The sequence below is a fragment of the Alexandromys fortis genome, unplaced genomic scaffold (assembly GCF_014885135.2).
Source record: "Alexandromys fortis isolate MF-2015 unplaced genomic scaffold, M_Fortis_MF-2015_v1.1 scaffold_506, whole genome shotgun sequence".
NCBI classification, from domain to species: domain Eukaryota; kingdom Metazoa; phylum Chordata; class Mammalia; order Rodentia; family Cricetidae; genus Alexandromys; species Alexandromys fortis.
The window spans coordinates 102,024-121,266 of NW_026068394.1; the positions used below are offsets into that span (position 1 = coordinate 102,024).

The following is a 19,243-nucleotide window of genomic DNA, read 5'->3' on the forward strand; positions in this document are numbered from 1 at the left end:
ACTAAGACCTGATACCAAACTTAGTAAGTCCTGCTTAGCAAGACAAACTATAAACTAATAAATTCTATTTGCTCATATAGGCAATAACACTTCTGTCATTATTTATATCTTGTTGAGGCAAACAGGTCACTTAGAAAACAGTTGGTTATCAGGAAGCACATTAAGAACCTCACCACATCCTCATCCATCTTACAGTATTGCATGCTGAACTGTGCCCATTCATAACCATGTCTGTACTCTAAACCACAGAAACCCAGATCCAAAGGTTCACCTTTCAACCATGACTAAACCCTGTTAAGGTGATGTTTTCCCTTGCTGCAGTAAGTTTAATAAACTCAACATTGCTGGATCATAGCTCTTTCAGGTGGTCTTTTGGAAACATTGACCAGCAGCAATGTGCTATCCAACCTAAGGGGTTCTCTTAGATATCATTTAAATCAAGTGTGGGTAATATTTCCACAATTTTAAGTGCTCTGAAAGTACCAGTTTGTGGACTTTTATCAGAATAATCAAAATCAGTATCAGTTGGCAACAGGAAAACTAGTATTTGCAAAGAATTTTGGGTCCATTCCGAAAATAATGCATACTAACATGGCCACTTAACCTCCTCAAACCAAAAAAAAATCTAAAATTAAAAACAAAAAACCAAAATTTTCAGATACATAAAAATGAACGAGTAAATAAAAGAAAAACCCAACATCACGGTGAAAATATCAACAGTAATCAGATGTTTAATAAAAGAGACATTTCTTGTCCTTCATTACGAAGACAGTATTATTTAAAAACAGTTTCCCCAAATTAATTTATTAAAGTTGATGAAATTGCAGTCTAAACTGTAATTTCTTCCAACACAAAGACATGTGAGACAGGAGGCAGAAGAGACACACATCCACAGAACAAAAATGGAGCCATTCACAGATGACAATACAGCACAGGTGCAAGATGGCTTACAGATAAATGGGCACTTATTGGCAAATAATCATAAGTAATGGCAAATAACTTGGCAGCTTTAAGATTTCAAAACAAAACTCTTTTCATGACATAAGAATTTGACATAAAAAACACAAAAGAACTACGATTAACAAAGGAGTGGGGCTTTTTATGAGCTTACGATATTTTTGTTTTTCAAAAATGACATGAAACTCAGAAGCCATAAAAGCAAACATGGTTATAGTTGGACATGTAACAACAATACACATTCTTATAACAAAACGAAGTTCAAATGTGAGAAAAACATGTAATGTTTGACAATCCAAATCTTATTTTTCTCCAAGTGTAAATATGATCTTTAAAAGAGACTGAAATCTCCACATACTCTCAAACTTTGACATAGAGAAGAAATGAAAAATACAGATGGCTAATAAACATGAAAATGATCAAACTCAAAAATAAAATAAATACAATTTAAGACAATTGTTTGGACTAACACATTGGGAAATATCTCAAATATTTGTAGAACCCATTATATGTGGATTATGAAGATGGTAGTCTAAGTCATTGCCATTGAAGAGAAGGCTACTAAAGCTCATTTAAAAGGAATTATGATTATTTAAATTTTTTAAGTGTTATAATACTTCATTCTAATAATTTAAGTGCTAGGTAATTTTATTATAATAGAAGGGACAAATACATAATTGTTGAATATATATTTATATATATGTATATGGAAGTTCATTTCACAGAAATCTAGCACCTACATAAATGCCTATAAATGAGCAATCTTTAAAACATTTAATTCTATTTCATCTACAAATTAGTTATGCAGTTATTCAAAAAATGATGTAGATATTAATATAGTACTGAAATAGAAAAAGCTCATCAAACAAAAGTAACAATTTGTGTAAGAGTATGGGCTGACTGGTAGAAGTCCCCCCCCCAGAAAGCATGTGTATGTTTCATATATTTGTCTGCTTAAGAGCATTCATATCCATTCCTTAATAGGGGAAAACTGTAGAAAACTTTTGACTATTTTGAAAGAGAGGAGGTCCGTAATTTATGTATTAATCATATAAGTATACTTTGAGATTTTTTTAAATCATGCAATTCCTTTCTAATATGTCATATTTTAAAAATTAGCAGTGTATATTTATAGGAGCACTGAATGTTTCCACTATTTTGAGCTTGTTGTGCAATATTATTTCCTCTACTGAGGCTCCTGGGATTGAGTCAAGTGGCAGCAAGGGAAACAGTCACCACGCACAAATTAAAGTTTCATCGATGATATCCCAACATGAGCATTTCTCAGTTAAGCATTTCTTATCTGCAGATGGTGTCTGCTGCTACACAGGAAAGAGACATCAGCAGGTATAATGATGACTGTCTTGAGGAATCTGCTGGTGGAAGAGATGGCACCGTCCATAATGTTTCCAATTCATCTGCCAGGACAAAGAGGGAAAATTGGCAGGTTAGGAACACATGTGCTAAGGAGGCAGCGAGCTGGAAAATACTTTACTGTACACCTGTATGTACTAGAACTAATTGTCTGATTATACACAGAGAACCGCACTTGTCTACAAGCTTGGAATCGTGCTGCAATCAGAAAAGGTGCTTCTTTCTTTCTTTTCTTTTCTTTCTTTCTTCTTTCTTTCTTCTTTCTTTCTTCTTTCTTTCTTTCTTTCTTTCTTTCTTCTTTTTCTTCTTTCTTTCTTCTTCTTCCTTTTTCCTTCTCATTCTTATTGTTCTTCTCCTACTACTTCTTTATTCTTCTTCTTCTCCTCCTGCTCTTCCTTCCCCCTCCTCTTCCCCAACCTCCCTCCTCTTCCCCCTCCTCCTCTTCTGTTCCTTCTCCTATTCTTCTCCTTTTCTTCCTTCTCCTGTCTCCCCTTTTCCTTCCACCTCATCTTCTTCTTCTGCCTCCTTCCACTCTTCCCTTCTTCTTCTGGTTAAAAGTAACAGTCAGCATCCAGGAACTTTGAATTTTTTTTTGCGGATTTTCTTCTTTCTTCTTTTCACCTTTATTCTGTGGCTTAAAACATTAGGTCAATGATATCACAAAAAAAATGATTTGTCAAGTTTGCATTTTCCAATTTTAGAGACTATATTGTGCCTCACACATAAAATAGTCTTCTAGTCACACAATAGAAACAGTCTTCAGAAGCAGTTTAGCTAATTTGATAGGAGCAGAAAAAAGTCAACTAAATTCTTCATAGTCACAAAACATGGGCAGCATAAAATCAAAGAAATTCTTCATAGTAACAACATAAACTGAGATGCCGAAATGCTTCAAAGATGTGTTTTAAAGAAAATTAACTATTCGCCGGTTATACAGTTTGATCAATAGAGTCAAGTCAAATATTCCCAAATGTTATCCATTTCAGGAAGTTAAAATTTCATTTTATATGGAGATAAGATTTCTAGAAAGACTTCTAGAAAGCAAAGACTACACTTATCAAAAACCTCACTGTTGTTGTTTAAAAGATAATGGCACCATTAACTCACATGTTTGAATACTTGGGCCTCAACTGATATAATTATATGGGAAGGAGTAGGAGCAATGGCTTAGTTGAAGGAAGTGTGCCACTTGAGGTGAGCTTTAGTGATTCAAAAGACTCATATCATTACCAGTGTGCTCTCTCCCTTCTGCTTGTAAAACAAGATGTGAGATCTTACATGTTCTTGTTGTCATGTCTTACTCTGCCATCACAGACTCTAAACCTCTGGAACCATAGCACAATTAAACTCTTTATTTCATAAAATGTACTGATTTTTTTGTGTTTTATCATAGCAATAAAGAAATCAAATAAAACAGAAATTGATAACAGGTATGATGTATTACTATGAATAACCTGATTAATATTTTTTGCAGGAGTATGGAATGTTTTAAATCGTTGGACTAGAAAAAATGGTAGACCACTGTAAAAAGAGCTTAATATGCTATCCAGGAAAGATGAGAGCAGTCTGAACTATAGAGGCCTGGCTCAAGAAATTTTAGAAACACTATTATCAAATGAAATATAAGCAGATCTTGTGATATTTAGGCAAAGAATTTGGATGCCTAATGCACTTGTCCTAAGAATTTGCCTAAAGCTAAATTGAAAAGTAATGAACTAATGTCCTGAAAGATGTTTAAATCTAATCAATATTGTTTATGTAAGGTAATTATTTTAATCACATTTAGGTGGGTTATAATGTAAAAGAGTGAATGTAGCAAAAAAAATATAAAATGTACACTGAAGAGAAAAGGCACATGGGGAAGTTTACTCTTGGAACCAAGGCTTGTGCTGAAAGAGATAAGGATATCAAGAGGAGGCCTAATCCAAAATGTAATAAAAGTAAAGATTTCTCTTTAGGTCATGACATCAGCCAGCTAAGCTTTCAATTTGTTATCCTAAAAGGCAACAATAAATAAAAGTTGGTGCAAATAAAATTTAAGAGGGCCAGGCTCCATTCTAAGTGGGATCTAAATTGGAAGGATCATCTATGTGGTTCTGATTTTAGAGTCAAGAGGGATACACAAAAAAGTTGTAGAACTTTCCTATGGTTGAAAAGAGCCAATGAGACTGTGTAAGGAAGTCCCTACATAGGGGCCCTGAGAATGGGAAAGAAACCCCGAGAAACCATTGCATAAAGTGGTGAAAATTAAGATTGCATAATATTGGAAACTCCAAAGTATTGCACATGACAGAACTGTGGGATATCTGCACAGTAGAGTAGAAGATAGGAAACGTAACCAGTCCGAGGAATACAAAAATGTTGCGGACTGGATACTGGAGGGTTAGAGATGACTAAGACCTCTGAAATCAGACATAGAGCTACAGAGTTTGGAGTTTGCCCTTCTGGGTTTTGGTCTTGCTTTGGTCCAGTATTTCCACACTATTCTCTGATTTGTCCCTTTTAGAATGATAATGCATATTCGATGACATTAAATGTCAGAAGCATGTAACTTGCATTTTGATTTTACAGAGTGTTGTAAGTAAAAGATTACTTGATGTGTCAGAAGAGACTTTGGGCTTAAAAGCAGTATTGAGACTGTGAAATATTATGGGGCTTTTTTAGGTTGGATATTTTGCTTCATGATATGACCATGAGCCTATATAAAGAGCAGGGAATATAATGCATGATTTGAATGAGAATGTGGCCCCCACAGTTCATGTCTCAATTGTTTCACAGATGGTGAGGCTCCTGGGGAATGATTAGGCTTGGCTTTGTTGTAGGAGCTTTGTCACTGGTAGAAGCCCTTGAAGTTTCTTGGTATTTCCAGTGTGTTCTCAGTCTCCTGCTTATAACTTAAGATATGTCCCCTCAGATCTTCCTTCTGCCATGCCTTTACTTCTACAATCATGAGCCCAATTCAATGTTTGATTGGTTTACTAAATGATCTTTTTAATATTTTGTCACAGAAATAGGAAAGTAAGTAATAGATATACCTTCAGAGTATGGCTTTTGTATAATATATGGTAAAAAATGTAGGTCTGAGTAGTCTTCATTCATGTATTTCCTGGTCTTAGTCATTCCCTGTAGAGACTTCTGGAGTAGATCTTTTCCTGAGTAGAAAGCAAAAAAACAAACAACATTTCCAATGACAGAGGCAAATATAGATGAAATCTCTAGAATTTACTGTTTCTTTTATTTTTATTCCATTTGAAAGCTGTCTTTTATTTATACAACCCTGAAGTCATAAGTATATAGTCCATTTATCTATATTTGTTTCTGAGCATACAATCAGGTCCTTTACCTCTTATGCTCTCCAAAACTTAGTGGATTGAGTCTCAGTAAAATTCATGTTTCTAACTTTCTTTAGAAAACATTTATCTCTCAGTATTTAAAGAAATATGTTATCCATGGAGTAACTAAATAACCTTCTCATAGATTTAATTATCAATAAAAATTATTTAAAACTTGCCCTATGATGAGAAATGTCCTATGTCACAAAAAGTAAAAATAAAAATATGTGACCAAAATTAGTCAAAAGTTCATTCAATTGATTGATTATACAAACACTGGGCTTAGATGTAATAGTCTAAAATATGGAGATTAAATCCAAAAAGAACTTCCCAGAGCAGGAATACTCATTATGACAACAAAGCTATAACTCTTTATAGCTAAACACATTGATCTGAAGCTTGGATAAGATTTTATGATGTCTGACTGCAACCAAATGTCATCAAGATTGAGTACAACTGCTAACAACACTGATGCATCTTCAGTCCCTTTCCTAAAAAAAATGTAGGTCCTTGCTCACATAGTCATCACACCTAGCAGATGTCCAAGAGGCTATAAATAGGAATGGACTCCTTGACTGAAAGAAGTTTCCCACTTCTTCTGCATTAAGGTCAGGGTATTAACTGCTCTTACATTTTGGGGTATATCATCACCCAAGAGGAAAAACAAACAGCAACATATAAGAACAAGAAAGTACACTCTCTCTTGTACTCTAATAAAACATTCAGGAAGTATGAGTATGGGGAGTCATGAATAGATTTGAAAGCAATATGTTTGCTAAATATTCTATCAGACATCCAAAAATTCACAAACATTCCCTTTAGATATAAAAAATATATATTAACAATATTTAGGAATATGGGTATGGTTCTCTTCAAACTGCTTCCTGGTTTTGTTGGGGAAAGTATTTTCTTTTGGGGGATTTTCATAGAGAACTTTCAGGTGGTCTTGTTCTATCAAACCATATTAGTCTGGAATGATTCCACAGGTTCTCATCCTCCATGGAAACAAAAGAAAAACCTCTTTTCTAAAGCAACCTAGCCTTAGACTCAAATTTTAAAGGCAAAATAACTTTAAAGTATATATGTTGGATACTTAGCTCCTTTACAGTGAAAAAATACAAAGAAACAAAATAATATTATAATCCAGATTCTCTGTGTCTTTTTCATCTTTTCAAGGCTTTGTAACAGGAGGAGCAGGCTGCTTGTTGTCCCAGGACCCAGCTATCTTACACCCAAAATAATCACACAGAAACTGTATTCATTTAAACACAGCCTGGCCTATTAGCTCTAACTTCTTATAGGCTAATTCATACTTCTTAATTTAATCCATTTTTATTAATCTGTATATCACCACGTGACTGTGGCTTACCTGCAAGATTCTAACCAGCATCCATCTCAGGACAAAGATCCATGGAGTCTGCCATTTTGCCCTTCTTCCCAGCTTTCAATTTTGTCTACTCTGCCTACCTAAGTTCTGTCATATCAACTAGGCCAAAGCAGTTTCTTTATTCACTATCCAATGAAAGCAACACACAAACAGAAGGAATTTCTACACCAAGGCTCTTTTTTGTTTTTACTCTATTATTTTTTAATATTTATTTTATTATCTTTACTCCTTCAATCAATGACTGTCAGTACTCTGTTTCTTTAAAAACTTTGTATTTATTCAACACTGTGATTCATTTAGAGTTCTTTTATGTCTGAATCTGTCCTATTGTATATCTATAATTCTGTGTACTCCATTATTTTAGCATAATCAAATAGATTTGAGATTTCAATTCTCATATACTTTAAAAATGTTTCAACAACAATCATAATCTTCCATATTGCTTTAGGTTTAAATGCATTATCTATCCAAAGTAAGAGTGAATCAACAGTTTATCCACTTAGGAAAACTGGAGGGAGTGGTATTATGGAAGAGGAACAAAGACAGTAGCTCTCGCACAAGTAGAACTTAACTGGAGGCCCTTAGATTAAGTATTTCCATCTGTACTCACAGGAGCACAGAATTCAAATAATGTCAGAGTATACAAGAAGTTGGTTTGTTGAATTTTGTAAGTATGTATTTGAGAAAGAAAGTGCAGATATTGTAAAAGGAAAGAACCATCATTCGAGCAATAAGGCAATTTCTGCTTGTTTAGAATATTACCAAAAGAAAGGCAGTTTGCATACTTACCATCAATCATTCTTTGACAGCTGAACTTCATAATGCTTCCTGTTGAACAGAGTTTTGAAATCATTAGGGGCCTGAATAATAGCACACTACGGTAAGTGTATGGATCTGTATCAAATATAATGTATTTGATGCTGAAAATTCTTACTGACATATATACGGATAGAGACCCTAGCCAGCTAAGTTTATAAAAGTACATATCATTCTAGAAGATACATAACTATGTATTTATAAAACTAAGAAGACACATTTTTATCGAACATTGAAGTTAAGATAAGGTATGGCATAAGCAATGATATGACTGCCTCTAAATAGATAAAGAAATAAATCTTCTATAACTTCTGTTTCCCACAAAGCTTGCTACTTTTGAGCTTTAGGGTAAGACATACAAGAAGTAGCATGCTCCCTTTTATCAACATCACTTTCATCTACAAAGCACAGGGAAGATCAGAAAACTGAGAAGATAAACTTCCCTAGCAGGAAGTTATTGCAAGAAATTTACTGATGGAGGTAGGTCATTGGTTAATAAAGAAACTGCCTTGGCCCATTTGATAGGCCACCCTTTAGGTGGGTGTAGTAGACAGAACAGAATGCTGGGAGGAAGTGAGGCAATCACCATGCCTCTCCTCTCTGGGCCAGATGCCAATGGATCTTGCCACCAGGTCAGACATGCTGAATCTTTCCCGGTAAGACACCACCTCATAGTGCTACACAGATTATTAGAAATGGGTTAAGCAAGGTATGAGAGTTAGCCAAGAAGAGGCTAGATATAATGGGCTAGGCAGTGTTTAAAAGAATACAGTCTCTGTGTAATTATTTTGGGGCATAAGCTAGCCAGGGGGCCAGGAGCTGGGCAGCAGGAACACAGCCTGCAGCTCCTTCTACAAATGGTGCCCAGATGTAGATAACTGAATCCACAGTAAGTCTGAGAAAGCTTGGGAAAGAATAGAGTAAAGCATGTTTTCTTGTTAGCAACAATTTCTTGGGTCTGTTCTGCTTGCTAGAGGCAAGAAAGTACTCTCATCTAAGAGAGGCTTTCTGACTCAGCTTTAGCTGCAAAATCTTGCAGCTCTTTTAAGAGGTCCTGCTATTAAACACTTAAATGGTGTTGATAAAAGCTGACTGAATGTTTGGTCGTTTTCAGCCATAGCAGGAAAAAGGTTGTGCTATTTTAAAATGCTAGCTTTCTGGACTGTCCTGCCAGGGCAAACTCTGACTCTTTCAGGTGAGCAGTCTGATTAAGTGTGGTCTGTGAGCAGAATGCTGCAGCTTGCTTGCTGGCAGGGACCTTGAAACACTGTAGAGTTGTGGCAATGAATGCTGCTCTGGCTGGTACCTCAGCCACAAGCAAATCACAAAAAGCTAAGGAATGGGCTGGATCTAGCCGAAAAAGCCACAGCTTTAATCCTACCCATATTGCTCAGTAATTTAAGGGCTTATGTGGTCAGAAAAAGTGAGAGAGAGAGAGAGAGAGAGAGAGAGAGAGAGAGAGAGAGAGAGAGATACAGTAAAGAGAGATTCAAAAAACAAAGAAACCTTTAAATAATTTACAATGTGTTAAAAATATATGCAAGCTAAAAGTTAAAGTTCTTAAAGTAAAAAACAAAGAGAAAAAAAGGAAGTAGTTGGGTGTGGTAGTACACACCTTTAATCCCAACACTTGGGAGGCAGAGGTAAATTGACTTCTGAGACATCAAGGGGCAGAGGTAGATTGACCTCTGTGACTTCAAGGTGTGGTAGCACATGCCTTTAATCCCAATGCCTGGGAGGCAGAGACAGAGGGATCTCTGAGACTTCAAGGACAGTCTGGTCACAGAGTTATTCCAGGACAAAGATATACAGAGATCCTGTCTCAAAAAATAAAAGTAAAAGAAATAGAGGTTAAAATAAAGCCGCATAAAGATGTAATATCAGGTAATACTCTTGAGATTTTCCTTCTCATCTCATGCTGAATAAACAAACTTTCATAAAAATCCCAGTGCTTTGTCCTTCTGATCTTTGGCAACAGCCTAATCCTATTGAGAGATGAGACATTGGATCTCCTACCTACAAAATAACAGGGTTCCGTGTTAACTCATGTCCTACAATGTTCAACAATAGTTAGTATGTTTGTCTATAGCCCCTGAACAGAGCAAATATTTTCCAACAAGTTCTATCAGGCATATTAAATGGAACCATCCTCGGAATGGTTAAGATTCCATTCACAATAATACACAGCAAAATCTATATTTTCGAACCCAAATCAGGTTACCTTAAAATTTAAGGCTCACACAATTCATTAATTGTTGAAGAAGCTTCCAAAAGCCATTATGGAGGAATAAATTAACAATTTTCAAATTGATTCCAACATTCATATTCCATGAGCTTGCAAAGCTACCAGTGTATAGAGGACAAAAAGGGGTATGCTACATAACATTTTACAAAAAAAATGCTCAAAGCATTTCAGGCAGAATTCACAAAACATAAAGTAAATTTGGGCTCTATTACAGTAATTGGATGTGGGCACAATAGACAAAGAAAAACACTGTCTCTCTTATCATGACTCTCTAACCTAGAATTAAGAGTGGGATTTTCTAGCCATCTTTCTGATGTCTCAGAAATGTTCAGGCAAGCCAAACTCCCCTTCTTCACAGCAATGAGGAGGAATATTTCCATCAGTCTGTACACATAGTTTCCATATAAGGGTCTTAAGAAAGAAGTGTCCCAAAATTGCAAAAGAGAATAAAGTGGCAATCTTATAGTATTCACTGTATCACTAGCAATTTTCCTAAATACTTGGCAATGATAATATTAACAATAGGAAACAGAAACAATGAAAGAAACTAGAGTATATCATTGTGTTCTTTCTCAGAAAAAATAAAGCTGCTTCAGCATTTCTGAGGATGACAATAGGAAACACATGTTAAGTGTGGTATCAGTTCAGACACGAGTGAGCTTTAAAAAGTTCAGAAGAAGATGGTTTAAATTGAATGCTGACAAATAAGGCATTTTAAGGAATTAATCATTTTGTTCAGGTGCCAAGGAGATTTATCATGGTCAGTCCACATTGTCAGTAATCACATTTATAAAAGTGACCTTGAACATGAAATATCTGGCAGACTGTGAGTACTGTTACTTAGTTGACAACAAATCCCATGGTTACTTCCCACAGGCAATGCTGTGGTTTTCTGAAAAAAAAATACTAACATCATAAAAGTGTTATACATTGTTGCGACTGAAACTTGAAGAAGTTTCTGCTCTCATTATATTAACTATCATACCTATGTGCTTCCCAGTGATGGATGCATGTTGAGCTCACTGTATTCACTGACAAGGACGTGCCCACAAGACATTCTCAAGCTCAAGGCTCAGGATTTAAGTCAGCTACAGGCAGGTACAAAAGAGTCTGGAGGCAAGAATGGGCACAACTCGCAGCACCACCAAGACCCGAAAATCGTCAGCTCGTGCTGGCAATTTATGTCATGCTTACCTTGGTTCTCTGGACTTCTGCTGCAAGTCACCAACACCAGTCGACAACACTGCAGGTGGCTCAGTCTGCTGCCATCAGCCATAGGCATGGCCTGGGGTGCTGAGCCATTCTCTCTACCCTGTGGCCATGCGTGCCACAGATGCAACACTGTGAAGACATAAAAGCACAGGCCCTCATTACAGTGGGAGCCATGACACTGGCTCTGGGAGGGCTTGGCCTGGTGGTTCTCAGTGGGATGATCAGGCAACAAGTTTTCTGCCAGCTCCCCTGCTCTGCCCAAACCCTGCAGCATGGTTTAAAAGATGGCCAACAACAAACTCTTCAAGTCTCAGGGCTTGGCCTTATCTTGCCACCCTCCGTGGACTTGAGGTGATATTTGGCCTCTTCTGCAGCCAAAAAAGTAATATCAGTCCGCCCAACAAATCCAGCTACTGCAACAGCAGCAAGCACATTCTTACTCTAAATAAATAAATAAATGAATAAATAAGTAAATAAATAAATAAATATCCTCAGAGGCTGCTCTCAATAAAGTCAGCCCGGAGACCAGCAAACTGGATTCACTAAAAAGGACACGCCCACCTGGCAGTCTCAAGCTCAAGGCTCAGGACTCAGCTCTCTTTGCACATTTTCCCTGAGCAAAGCATGCCTCCTATCCCTGAGCAGGTCTGACCAACTGACAGCCAGGGCTACTGGCACCTGCAAACCTCTCCCTTGCTAATGCAAAGGGTCANAGCAAAGCATGCCTCCTATCCCTGAGCAGGTCTGACCAACTGACAGCCAGGGCTACTGGCACCTGCAAACCTCTCCCTTGCTAATGCAAAGGGTCAAAATGCACTAAGCCCTCCACAAGGACTTCACTCTAGGAGATGCTATGGAACTGTTGGAGGAGGGCAGGAGCAGGGGAGTGGTTGGCAAGCCCGTATCCTACTCCCAGAGGACCTGGGTGACTCAAGGTGCAGGACCTCAGTCTCGATGAGAGCGGTGGTACTGAGTTTTCACTCATTTTGTTCAGCTTTTCCAAGGAATGATTGACTGCAATCATCATCGATCCAAGCAGGCTGGAGTGGTCTGGCCCAGAGACTTAGAGAGGTAGGTGTCCTCTCAAGCCAGGGTTGGGGTTGGTGAGTGCGAGAACTGCCCAGCAGTGCCCCATAAGGCAAAGGGAGATTGCAATGGGTCCATGCATGGAGGGCAGGAACACCTTCAGGACCAAAGTCTGCTACAGGCAGGTGAAGACAGTTCTGGAGGCATGAATGGACAGACCCCGTGGTAACCCCAAGACCCGACAATTGTCCGCTTGTGCTGGCAATTTTGGTCATGCTTACCTTGGTTCTGTGGCGTTCTGCTGCAAGTCACCAACACCAGTGAAAAACAGTGCTGGCGGCTCAGTCTAATGCCATCTGCCGTAGGCATGGCCTGGAGTGCTGGGCCATTCTCTCTACCCTGTGGCCATGCATGCCACAGAAGTAACACTGTGAAGACATAAAAGCACAGGCCCTCCTTACAGTGGGAGCCATGACACTGGCTCTGGGAGGGCATGGCCTGGTGGTTCTCAGTAGGATGGTCGGGCAACAAGTGTTCTGCCAGCTCCCCTGCTCTGCCCAAACCCTCCAGCATGGTTTAACAGATGGCCAACAGCAAACTCTTCAAGTCTCAGGGCTTGGCCTTATCGTGGCTCCCTCCATTGAGTTGAAGGTGATATTTGGCCCCCTCTGCAGCCATTCTAGTAATATCTGTCTACCCAACACAACCAGCTACTGCAACACCAGCAAGCACTTTCTTACTCAAAATAAATAAATAAATAAATAAATAAATAAATAAATAAATAATTAAATAAATAAATATCCTCAGATGCTGCTCTCAATAAAGTCAGCCTGGACACCAGCTAACTGGATTCACTAACAAGGACACGCCCACCTCACTGTCTCAAGCTCAAGGCCCAGGACTCAGCTCTTTGGACATGTTCCTGTAGCAAAGCATGCCTCCTATCCCTGAGCAGGTCTGACCAACTGACAGCCAGGGCTACTGGCACCTGCAAACCTCTCCCTTGCTAATGCAAAGGGTCAAAATGCACTAAGCCCACCCTACAGGACTTCACTCTAGGAGATGCTATGGAACTGGTGGAGGAGGGCAGGAGCAGGGGAGTGGTGGGCAAGCCCATATCCTACTCCCAGAGGACCGGGGTGACTCAAGGTGCAGGACCTCAGTCTCGATGAGAGCGGTGGTACTGAGTTTTCACTCATTTTGTTCAGATTTCCAAGGTATGATTTTCTGGGAATCATCATCGATCCAGTCATGCTGGAGTGGTTTGGCCCAGAGAGTTTGAGAGGTAGGTCTCCTCTCAAGCCAGGGTTGGGTTGGGGAGTGCGAGAACTGCCCAGCCGTGCCCCTTCTTGCAAAGGGAGGTGGCAATGGGTCCATGCATGGAAGGCGGGAACACCTTCAGGACCAAAGTCTGCTACAGGCAGGTGCAGACAGTTCTGGAGGCACGAATGGACAGACCTCGCAGTACCACCAAGACCCGACAATCGTCAGCTTGTGCTGGCAATTTATGTCATGCTTACCTTGGTTCTCTGGCCTTCTGCTGCAAGTCACCAACACCAGTGGAAAACAGTGCTGGCGGCTCAGTCTGCTGCCATCAGCCGTAGGCATGGCCTGGGGTGCTGGGCCATTCTCTCTGCCCTGTGGCCATGCATGCCACAGATGCAACACTGTGAAGACATAAAAGCACAGGCCCTCCTTAAAGTGGGAGCCATGACACTGGCCCTGGGAGGGCTTGGCCTGGTGGTTCTCAGTGGGATGATCGGGCAACAAGTGTTCTGCCAGCTCCCCTGCTCAACCCAAACCCTGCAGCATGGTTTAACAGATGGCCAACAGCAAACTCTTCAAGTCTCAGGGCTTGGCCTTATCTTGCCTCCCTCCATTGAGTTGAAGGAGATATTTGGCCCCCTCTGCAGCCATTCAAGTAATATCTATCTGCCCAACACAACCAGCTACTGCAACACCAGTAAGCACTTTCTTATTCAAAATAAATAAATAAATAAATAAATAAATAAATAAATAAATAAATATTCTCAGAGGCTGCTCTCAATAAAGTCAGCCCGGAAACCACCTCCCTGGATTCACTAAAACGGACACGCGCACCTGATAGTCTCAAGCTCAAGGCTCAGGACTCAGCTCTCTTTGCACAGGTTCCCTGAGCAAAGCATGCCTCCTATCCCTGAGCAGGTCTGACCAACTGACAGCCAGGGCTACTGGCACCTGCAAACCTCTCCCTTGCTAATGCAAAGGGTCAAAATGCACTAAGCCCACCCCACAGGACTTCACTCTAGGAGATGCTATGGAACTGTTGGAGGAGGGCAGGAGCAGGGGAGTGGTTGGCAAGCCCGTATCCTACTCCCAGAGGACCTGGGTGACTCAAGGTGCAGGACCTCAGTCTCGATGAGAGCGGTGGTACTGAGTTTTCACTCATTTTGTTCAGCTTTTCCAAGGAATGATTGACTGGGAATCATCATCGATCCAAGCACGCTGGAGTGGTCTGGCCCAGAGACTTTGAGAGGTAGGTCTCCTCTCAAGCCAGGGTTGGGTTGGGGAGTGCGAGAACTGCCCAGCCGTGCCCCTTCTTGCAAAGGGAGGTGGCAATGGGTCCATGCATGGAAGGCGGGAACACCTTCAGGACCAAAGTCTGCTACAGGCAGGTGCAGACAGTTCTGGAGGCACGAATGGACAGACCTCGCAGTACCACCAAGACCCGACAATCGTCAGCTTGTGCTGGCAATTTATGTCATGCTTACCTTGGTTCTCTGGCCTTCTGCTGCAAGTCACCAACACCAGTGGAAAACAGTGCTGGCGGCTCAGTCTGCTGCCATCAGCCGTAGGCATGGCCTGGGGTGCTGGGCCATTCTCTCTGCCCTGTGGCCATGCATGCCACAGATGCAACACTGTGAAGACATAAAAGCACAGGCCCTCCTTAAAGTGGGAGCCATGACACTGGCCCTGGGAGGGCTTGGCCTGGTGGTTCTCAGTGGGATGATCGGGCAACAAGTGTTCTGCCAGCTCCCCTGCTCAACCCAAACCCTGCAGCATGGTTTAACAGATGGCCAACAGCAAACTCTTCAAGTCTCAGGGCTTGGCCTTATCTTGCCTCCCTCCATTGAGTTGAAGGAGATATTTGGCCCCCTCTGCAGCCATTCAAGTAATATCTATCTGCCCAACACAACCAGCTACTGCAACACCAGTAAGCTCTTTCTTATTCAAAATAAATAAATAACAAAATAAATAAATAAATAAATAAATAAATATTCTCAGAGGCTGCTCTCAATAAAGTCAGCCCGGAAACCACCTCCCTGGATTCACTAAAACGGACACGCGCACCTGATAGTCTCAAGCTCAAGGCTCAGGACTCAGCTCTCTTTGCACAGGTTCCCTGAGCAAAGCATGCCTCCTATCCCTGAGCAGGTCTGACCAACTGACAGCCAGGGCTACTGGCACCTGCAAACCTCTCCCTTGCTAATGCAAAGGGTCAAAATGCACTAAGCCCACCCCACAGGACTTCACTCTAGGAGATGCTATGGAACTGTTGGAGGAGGGCAGGAGCAGGGGAGTGGTTGGCAAGCCCGTATCCTACTCCCAGAGGACCTGGGTGACTCAAGGTGCAGGACCTCAGTCTCGATGAGAGCGGTGGTACTGAGTTTTCACTCATTTTGTTCAGCTTTTCCAAGGAATGATTGACTGGGAATCATCATCGATCCAAGCACGCTGGAGTGGTCTGGCCCAGAGACTTTGAGAGGTAGGTCTCCTCTCAAGCCAGGGTTGGGTTGGGGAGTGCGAGAACTGCCCAGCCGTGCCCCTTCTTGCAAAGGGAGGTGGCAATGGGTCCATGCATGGAAGGCGGGAACACCTTCAGGACCAAAGTCTGCTACAGGCAGGTGCAGACAGTTCTGGAGGCACGAATGGACAGACCTCGCAGTACCACCAAGACCCGACAATCGTCAGCTTGTGCTGGCAATTTATGTCATGCTTACCTTGGTTCTCTGGCCTTCTGCTGCAAGTCACCAACACCAGTGGAAAACAGTGCTGGCGGCTCAGTCTGCTGCCATCAGCCGTAGGCATGGCCTGGGGTGCTGGGCCATTCTCTCTGCCCTGTGGCCATGCATGCCACAGATGCAACACTGTGAAGACATAAAAGCACAGGCCCTCCTTAAAGTGGGAGCCATGACACTGGCCCTGGGAGGGCTTGGCCTGGTGGTTCTCAGTGGGATGATCGGGCAACAAGTGTTCTGCCAGCTCCCCTGCTCAACCCAAACCCTGCAGCATGGTTTAACAGATGGCCAACAGCAAACTCTTCAAGTCTCAGGGCTTGGCCTTATCTTGCCTCCCTCCATTGAGTTGAAGGAGATATTTGGCCCCCTCTGCAGCCATTCAAGTAATATCTATCTGCCCAACACAACCAGCTACTGCAACACCAGTAAGCACTTTCTTAGTAAAAATAAATAAATAAATAAATAAATAAATAAATAAATATTCTCAGAGGCTGCTCTCAATAAAGTCAGCCCGGAAACCACCTCCCTGGATTCACTAAAACGGACACGCGCACCTGATAGTCTCAAGCTCAAGGCTCAGGACTCAGCTCTCTTTGCACAGGTTCCCTGAGCAAAGCATGCCTCCTATCCCTGAGCAGGTCTGACCAACTGACAGCCAGGGCTACTGGCACCTGCAAACCTCTCCCTTGCTAATGCAAAGGGTCAAAATGCACTAAGCCCACCCCACAGGACTTCACTCTAGGAGATGCTATGGAACTGTTGGAGGAGGGCAGGAGCAGGGGAGTGGTTGGCAAGCCCGTATCCTACTCCCAGAGGACCTGGGTGACTCAAGGTGCAGGACCTCAGTCTCGATGAGAGCGGTGGTACTGAGTTTTCACTCATTTTGTTCAGCTTTTCCAAGGAATGATTGACTGGGAATCATCATCGATCCAAGCACGCTGGAGTGGTCTGGCCCAGAGACTTTGAGAGGTAGGTCTCCTCTCAAGCCAGGGTTGGGTTGGGGAGTGCGAGAACTGCCCAGCCGTGCCCCTTCTTGCAAAGGGAGGTGGCAATGGGTCCATGCATGGAAGGCGGGAACACCTTCAGGACCAAAGTCTGCTACAGGCAGGTGCAGACAGTTCTGGAGGCACGAATGGACAGACCTCGCAGTACCACCAAGACCCGACAATCGTCAGCTTGTGCTGGCAATTTATGTCATGCTTACCTTGGTTCTCTGGCCTTCTGCTGCAAGTCACCAACACCAGTGGAAAACAGTGCTGGCGGCTCAGTCTGCTGCCATCAGCCGTAGGCATGGCCTGGGGTGCTGGGCCATTCTCTCTGCCCTGTGGCCATGCATGCCACAGATGCAACACTGTGAAGACATAAAAGCACAGGCCCTCCTTAAAGTGGGAGCCATGACACTGGCCCTGGGAGGGCTTGGCCTGGTGGTTCTCAGTGGGATGATCGGGCAACAAGTGTTCTGCCAGCTCCCCTGCTCAACCCAAACCCTGCAGCATGGTTTAACAGATGGCCAACAGCAAACTCTTCAAGTCTCAGGGCTTGGCCTTATCTTGCCTCCCTCCATTGAGTTGAAGGAGATATTTGGCCCCCTCTGCAGCCATTCAAGTAATATCTGTCCGCCCAACACAACCAGCTACTGCAACACCAGCAAGCACTTTCTTACTCAAAATAAATAAATAAATAAATAAATATATAAGGAATTAAATAAATAAATATCCTCAGAGGATGCTCTCAATAAAGTCAGCCCGGAAACCAGCTCACTGGATTCACTAAAAAGGACACGCGCACCTGAAAGTCTCAAGCTCAAGGCTCAGGACTCAGCTCTCTTTGCACATGTTCCCTGAGCAAAGCATGCCTCCTATCCCTGAGCAGGTCTGACCAACTGACAGCCAGGGCTACTGGCACCTGCAAACCTCTCCCTTGCTAATGCAAAGGGTCAAAATGCACTAAGCCCACCCAACAGGACTTCACTCTAGGAGATGCTATGGAACTGGTGGAGGAGGGCAGGAGCAGGGGAGTGGTGGGCAAGCCCATATCCTACTCCCAGAGGACCGGGGTGACTCAAGGTGCAGGACCTCAGTCTCGATGAGAGCGGTGGTACTGAGTTTTCACTCATTTTGTTCAGATTTCCAAGGTATGATTTTCTGGGAATCATCATCGATCCAGTCATGCTGGAGTGGTTTGGCCCAGAGAGTTTGAGAGGTAGGTCTCCTCTCAAGCCAGGGTTGGGGGTGGGGAGTGCGAGAACTGCACAGCCGTGCCTCTTCTTGCAAAGGGAGGTTGCAATGTGTCCATGCATGGAAGGCGGGAACACCTTCAGGACCAAAGTCTGCTACAGGCAGGTGCAGACAGTTCTGGAGGCATGAATGGACAGACCTCGCAGTACCACCAAGACCCGACAATAGTCAGCTTGTGCTGGCAATTTATGTCATGCTTACCTTAGTAATCTGACTTTCTGCTGCAAGTCACCAACACCAGTGGAAAACAGTGCTGGCGGCTCAGTCTGCTATCATCTGCCGTAGGCATGGCCTGGAGTGCTGGGCCATTCTCTCTACCCTGTGGACATGCATGCCACAGAAGCTACACTGTAAAGACATAAAAGAACAGGCCCTCGTTACAGTGGGAGCCATGACACTGGCTCTGGGAGGGCTTGGCCTGGTGGTTCTCAGTGGGATGACCGGGCGACAAGTGTTCTGCCAGCTCCCCTGCTCTGCCCAAACCCTCCAGCACGGTTTAACAGATGGCCAACAGCAAACTCTTCAAGTCTCAGGGCTTGGACTTATCTTGGATCCCTCCATTGAGTTGAAGGGGATATTTGGCCCCCTCTGCAGCCATTCAAGTAATATCTGTCCGCCCAACACAACCAGCTACTGCAACACCAGCAAGCACTTTCTTA

The 19,243-nt window shown here is 42.4% G+C and overlaps 1 protein-coding gene, 1 long non-coding RNA gene and 6 other non-coding genes across 15 annotated transcripts; 1 reads left to right on the forward strand and 7 right to left on the reverse strand.

Moving 5' to 3' along the window:
• Positions 1–711: 711 nt before the first annotated feature.
• On the reverse strand, positions 712–17,980 carry LOC126495570 (uncharacterized). 4 transcript variants are annotated; one of them, XM_050133168.1, is made up of 8 exons: positions 17,552–17,971; positions 16,330–16,476; positions 15,100–15,246; positions 13,870–14,016; positions 11,306–11,452; positions 7,840–7,878; positions 5,367–5,483; positions 712–2,375 (listed from the first exon to the last, which is right to left on the reverse strand). In XM_050133168.1, the coding sequence occupies exons 1-8, from the start codon at positions 17,637–17,639 to the stop codon at positions 2,257–2,259; spliced, it is 951 nt and encodes a 316-aa protein (XP_049989125.1). In that variant the 5' UTR covers positions 17,640–17,971; the 3' UTR covers positions 712–2,256. The 4 variants fall into 4 exon arrangements, with proteins under 4 accessions (XP_049989125.1, XP_049989127.1, XP_049989126.1 ...); XM_050133170.1 differs by lacking the exon at positions 16,330–16,476 and having other exon boundaries at positions 17,552–17,980; XM_050133169.1 differs by lacking the exon at positions 15,100–15,246 and having other exon boundaries at positions 17,552–17,980.
• On the forward strand, positions 11,919–18,686 carry LOC126495571 (uncharacterized). 5 transcript variants are annotated; one of them, XR_007590175.1, is made up of 4 exons: positions 11,919–11,968; positions 14,534–14,864; positions 16,017–16,094; positions 17,239–17,444. It is a non-coding gene; the product is annotated as an uncharacterized lncRNA (long non-coding RNA). The 5 variants fall into 5 exon arrangements; XR_007590176.1 differs by lacking the exon at positions 11,919–11,968 and adding an exon at positions 12,164–12,394 and having other exon boundaries at positions 14,787–14,864; XR_007590173.1 differs by lacking the exon at positions 11,919–11,968 and adding an exon at positions 18,627–18,686 and having other exon boundaries at positions 14,057–14,864; positions 17,239–17,392.
• Positions 12,264–12,356, reverse strand: LOC126495576 (small nucleolar RNA SNORD116). Its single transcript, XR_007590180.1, has one exon. It is a non-coding gene; the product is annotated as a small nucleolar RNA SNORD116 (small nucleolar RNA).
• On the reverse strand, positions 13,504–13,596 carry LOC126495573 (small nucleolar RNA SNORD116). Its single transcript, XR_007590178.1, has one exon. It is a non-coding gene; the product is annotated as a small nucleolar RNA SNORD116 (small nucleolar RNA).
• Positions 14,733–14,826, reverse strand: LOC126495583 (small nucleolar RNA SNORD116). The gene has a single exon (XR_007590187.1). It is a non-coding gene; the product is annotated as a small nucleolar RNA SNORD116 (small nucleolar RNA).
• Positions 15,963–16,056, reverse strand: LOC126495584 (small nucleolar RNA SNORD116). Its single transcript, XR_007590188.1, has one exon. It is a non-coding gene; the product is annotated as a small nucleolar RNA SNORD116 (small nucleolar RNA).
• On the reverse strand, positions 17,185–17,278 carry LOC126495585 (small nucleolar RNA SNORD116). Its single transcript, XR_007590189.1, has one exon. It is a non-coding gene; the product is annotated as a small nucleolar RNA SNORD116 (small nucleolar RNA).
• LOC126495574 (small nucleolar RNA SNORD116) lies at positions 18,419–18,511 on the reverse strand. Its single transcript, XR_007590179.1, has one exon. It is a non-coding gene; the product is annotated as a small nucleolar RNA SNORD116 (small nucleolar RNA).
• Positions 18,687–19,243: the final 557 nt, after the last annotated feature.

Bases quoted from the DNA above. Each gene is read 5' to 3' on its own strand.
- LOC126495570 (XM_050133168.1), bottom strand. From the start codon at position 17,639: ATGCCTACGGCTGATGGCAGCAGACTGAGCCGCCAGCACTGTTTTCCA. The intron at 14,017-15,099 runs GTAAGCATGACA...ATGTCTTCACAG, and splicing joins CAGAAGGCCAGAGAACCAAG to TGTTGCATCTGTGGCATGCA. The intron at 7,879-11,305 runs GTAAGCATGACA...TCTGTTCAACAG, and splicing joins CAGAAGTCCAGAGAACCAAG to GAAGCATTATGAAGTTCAGC.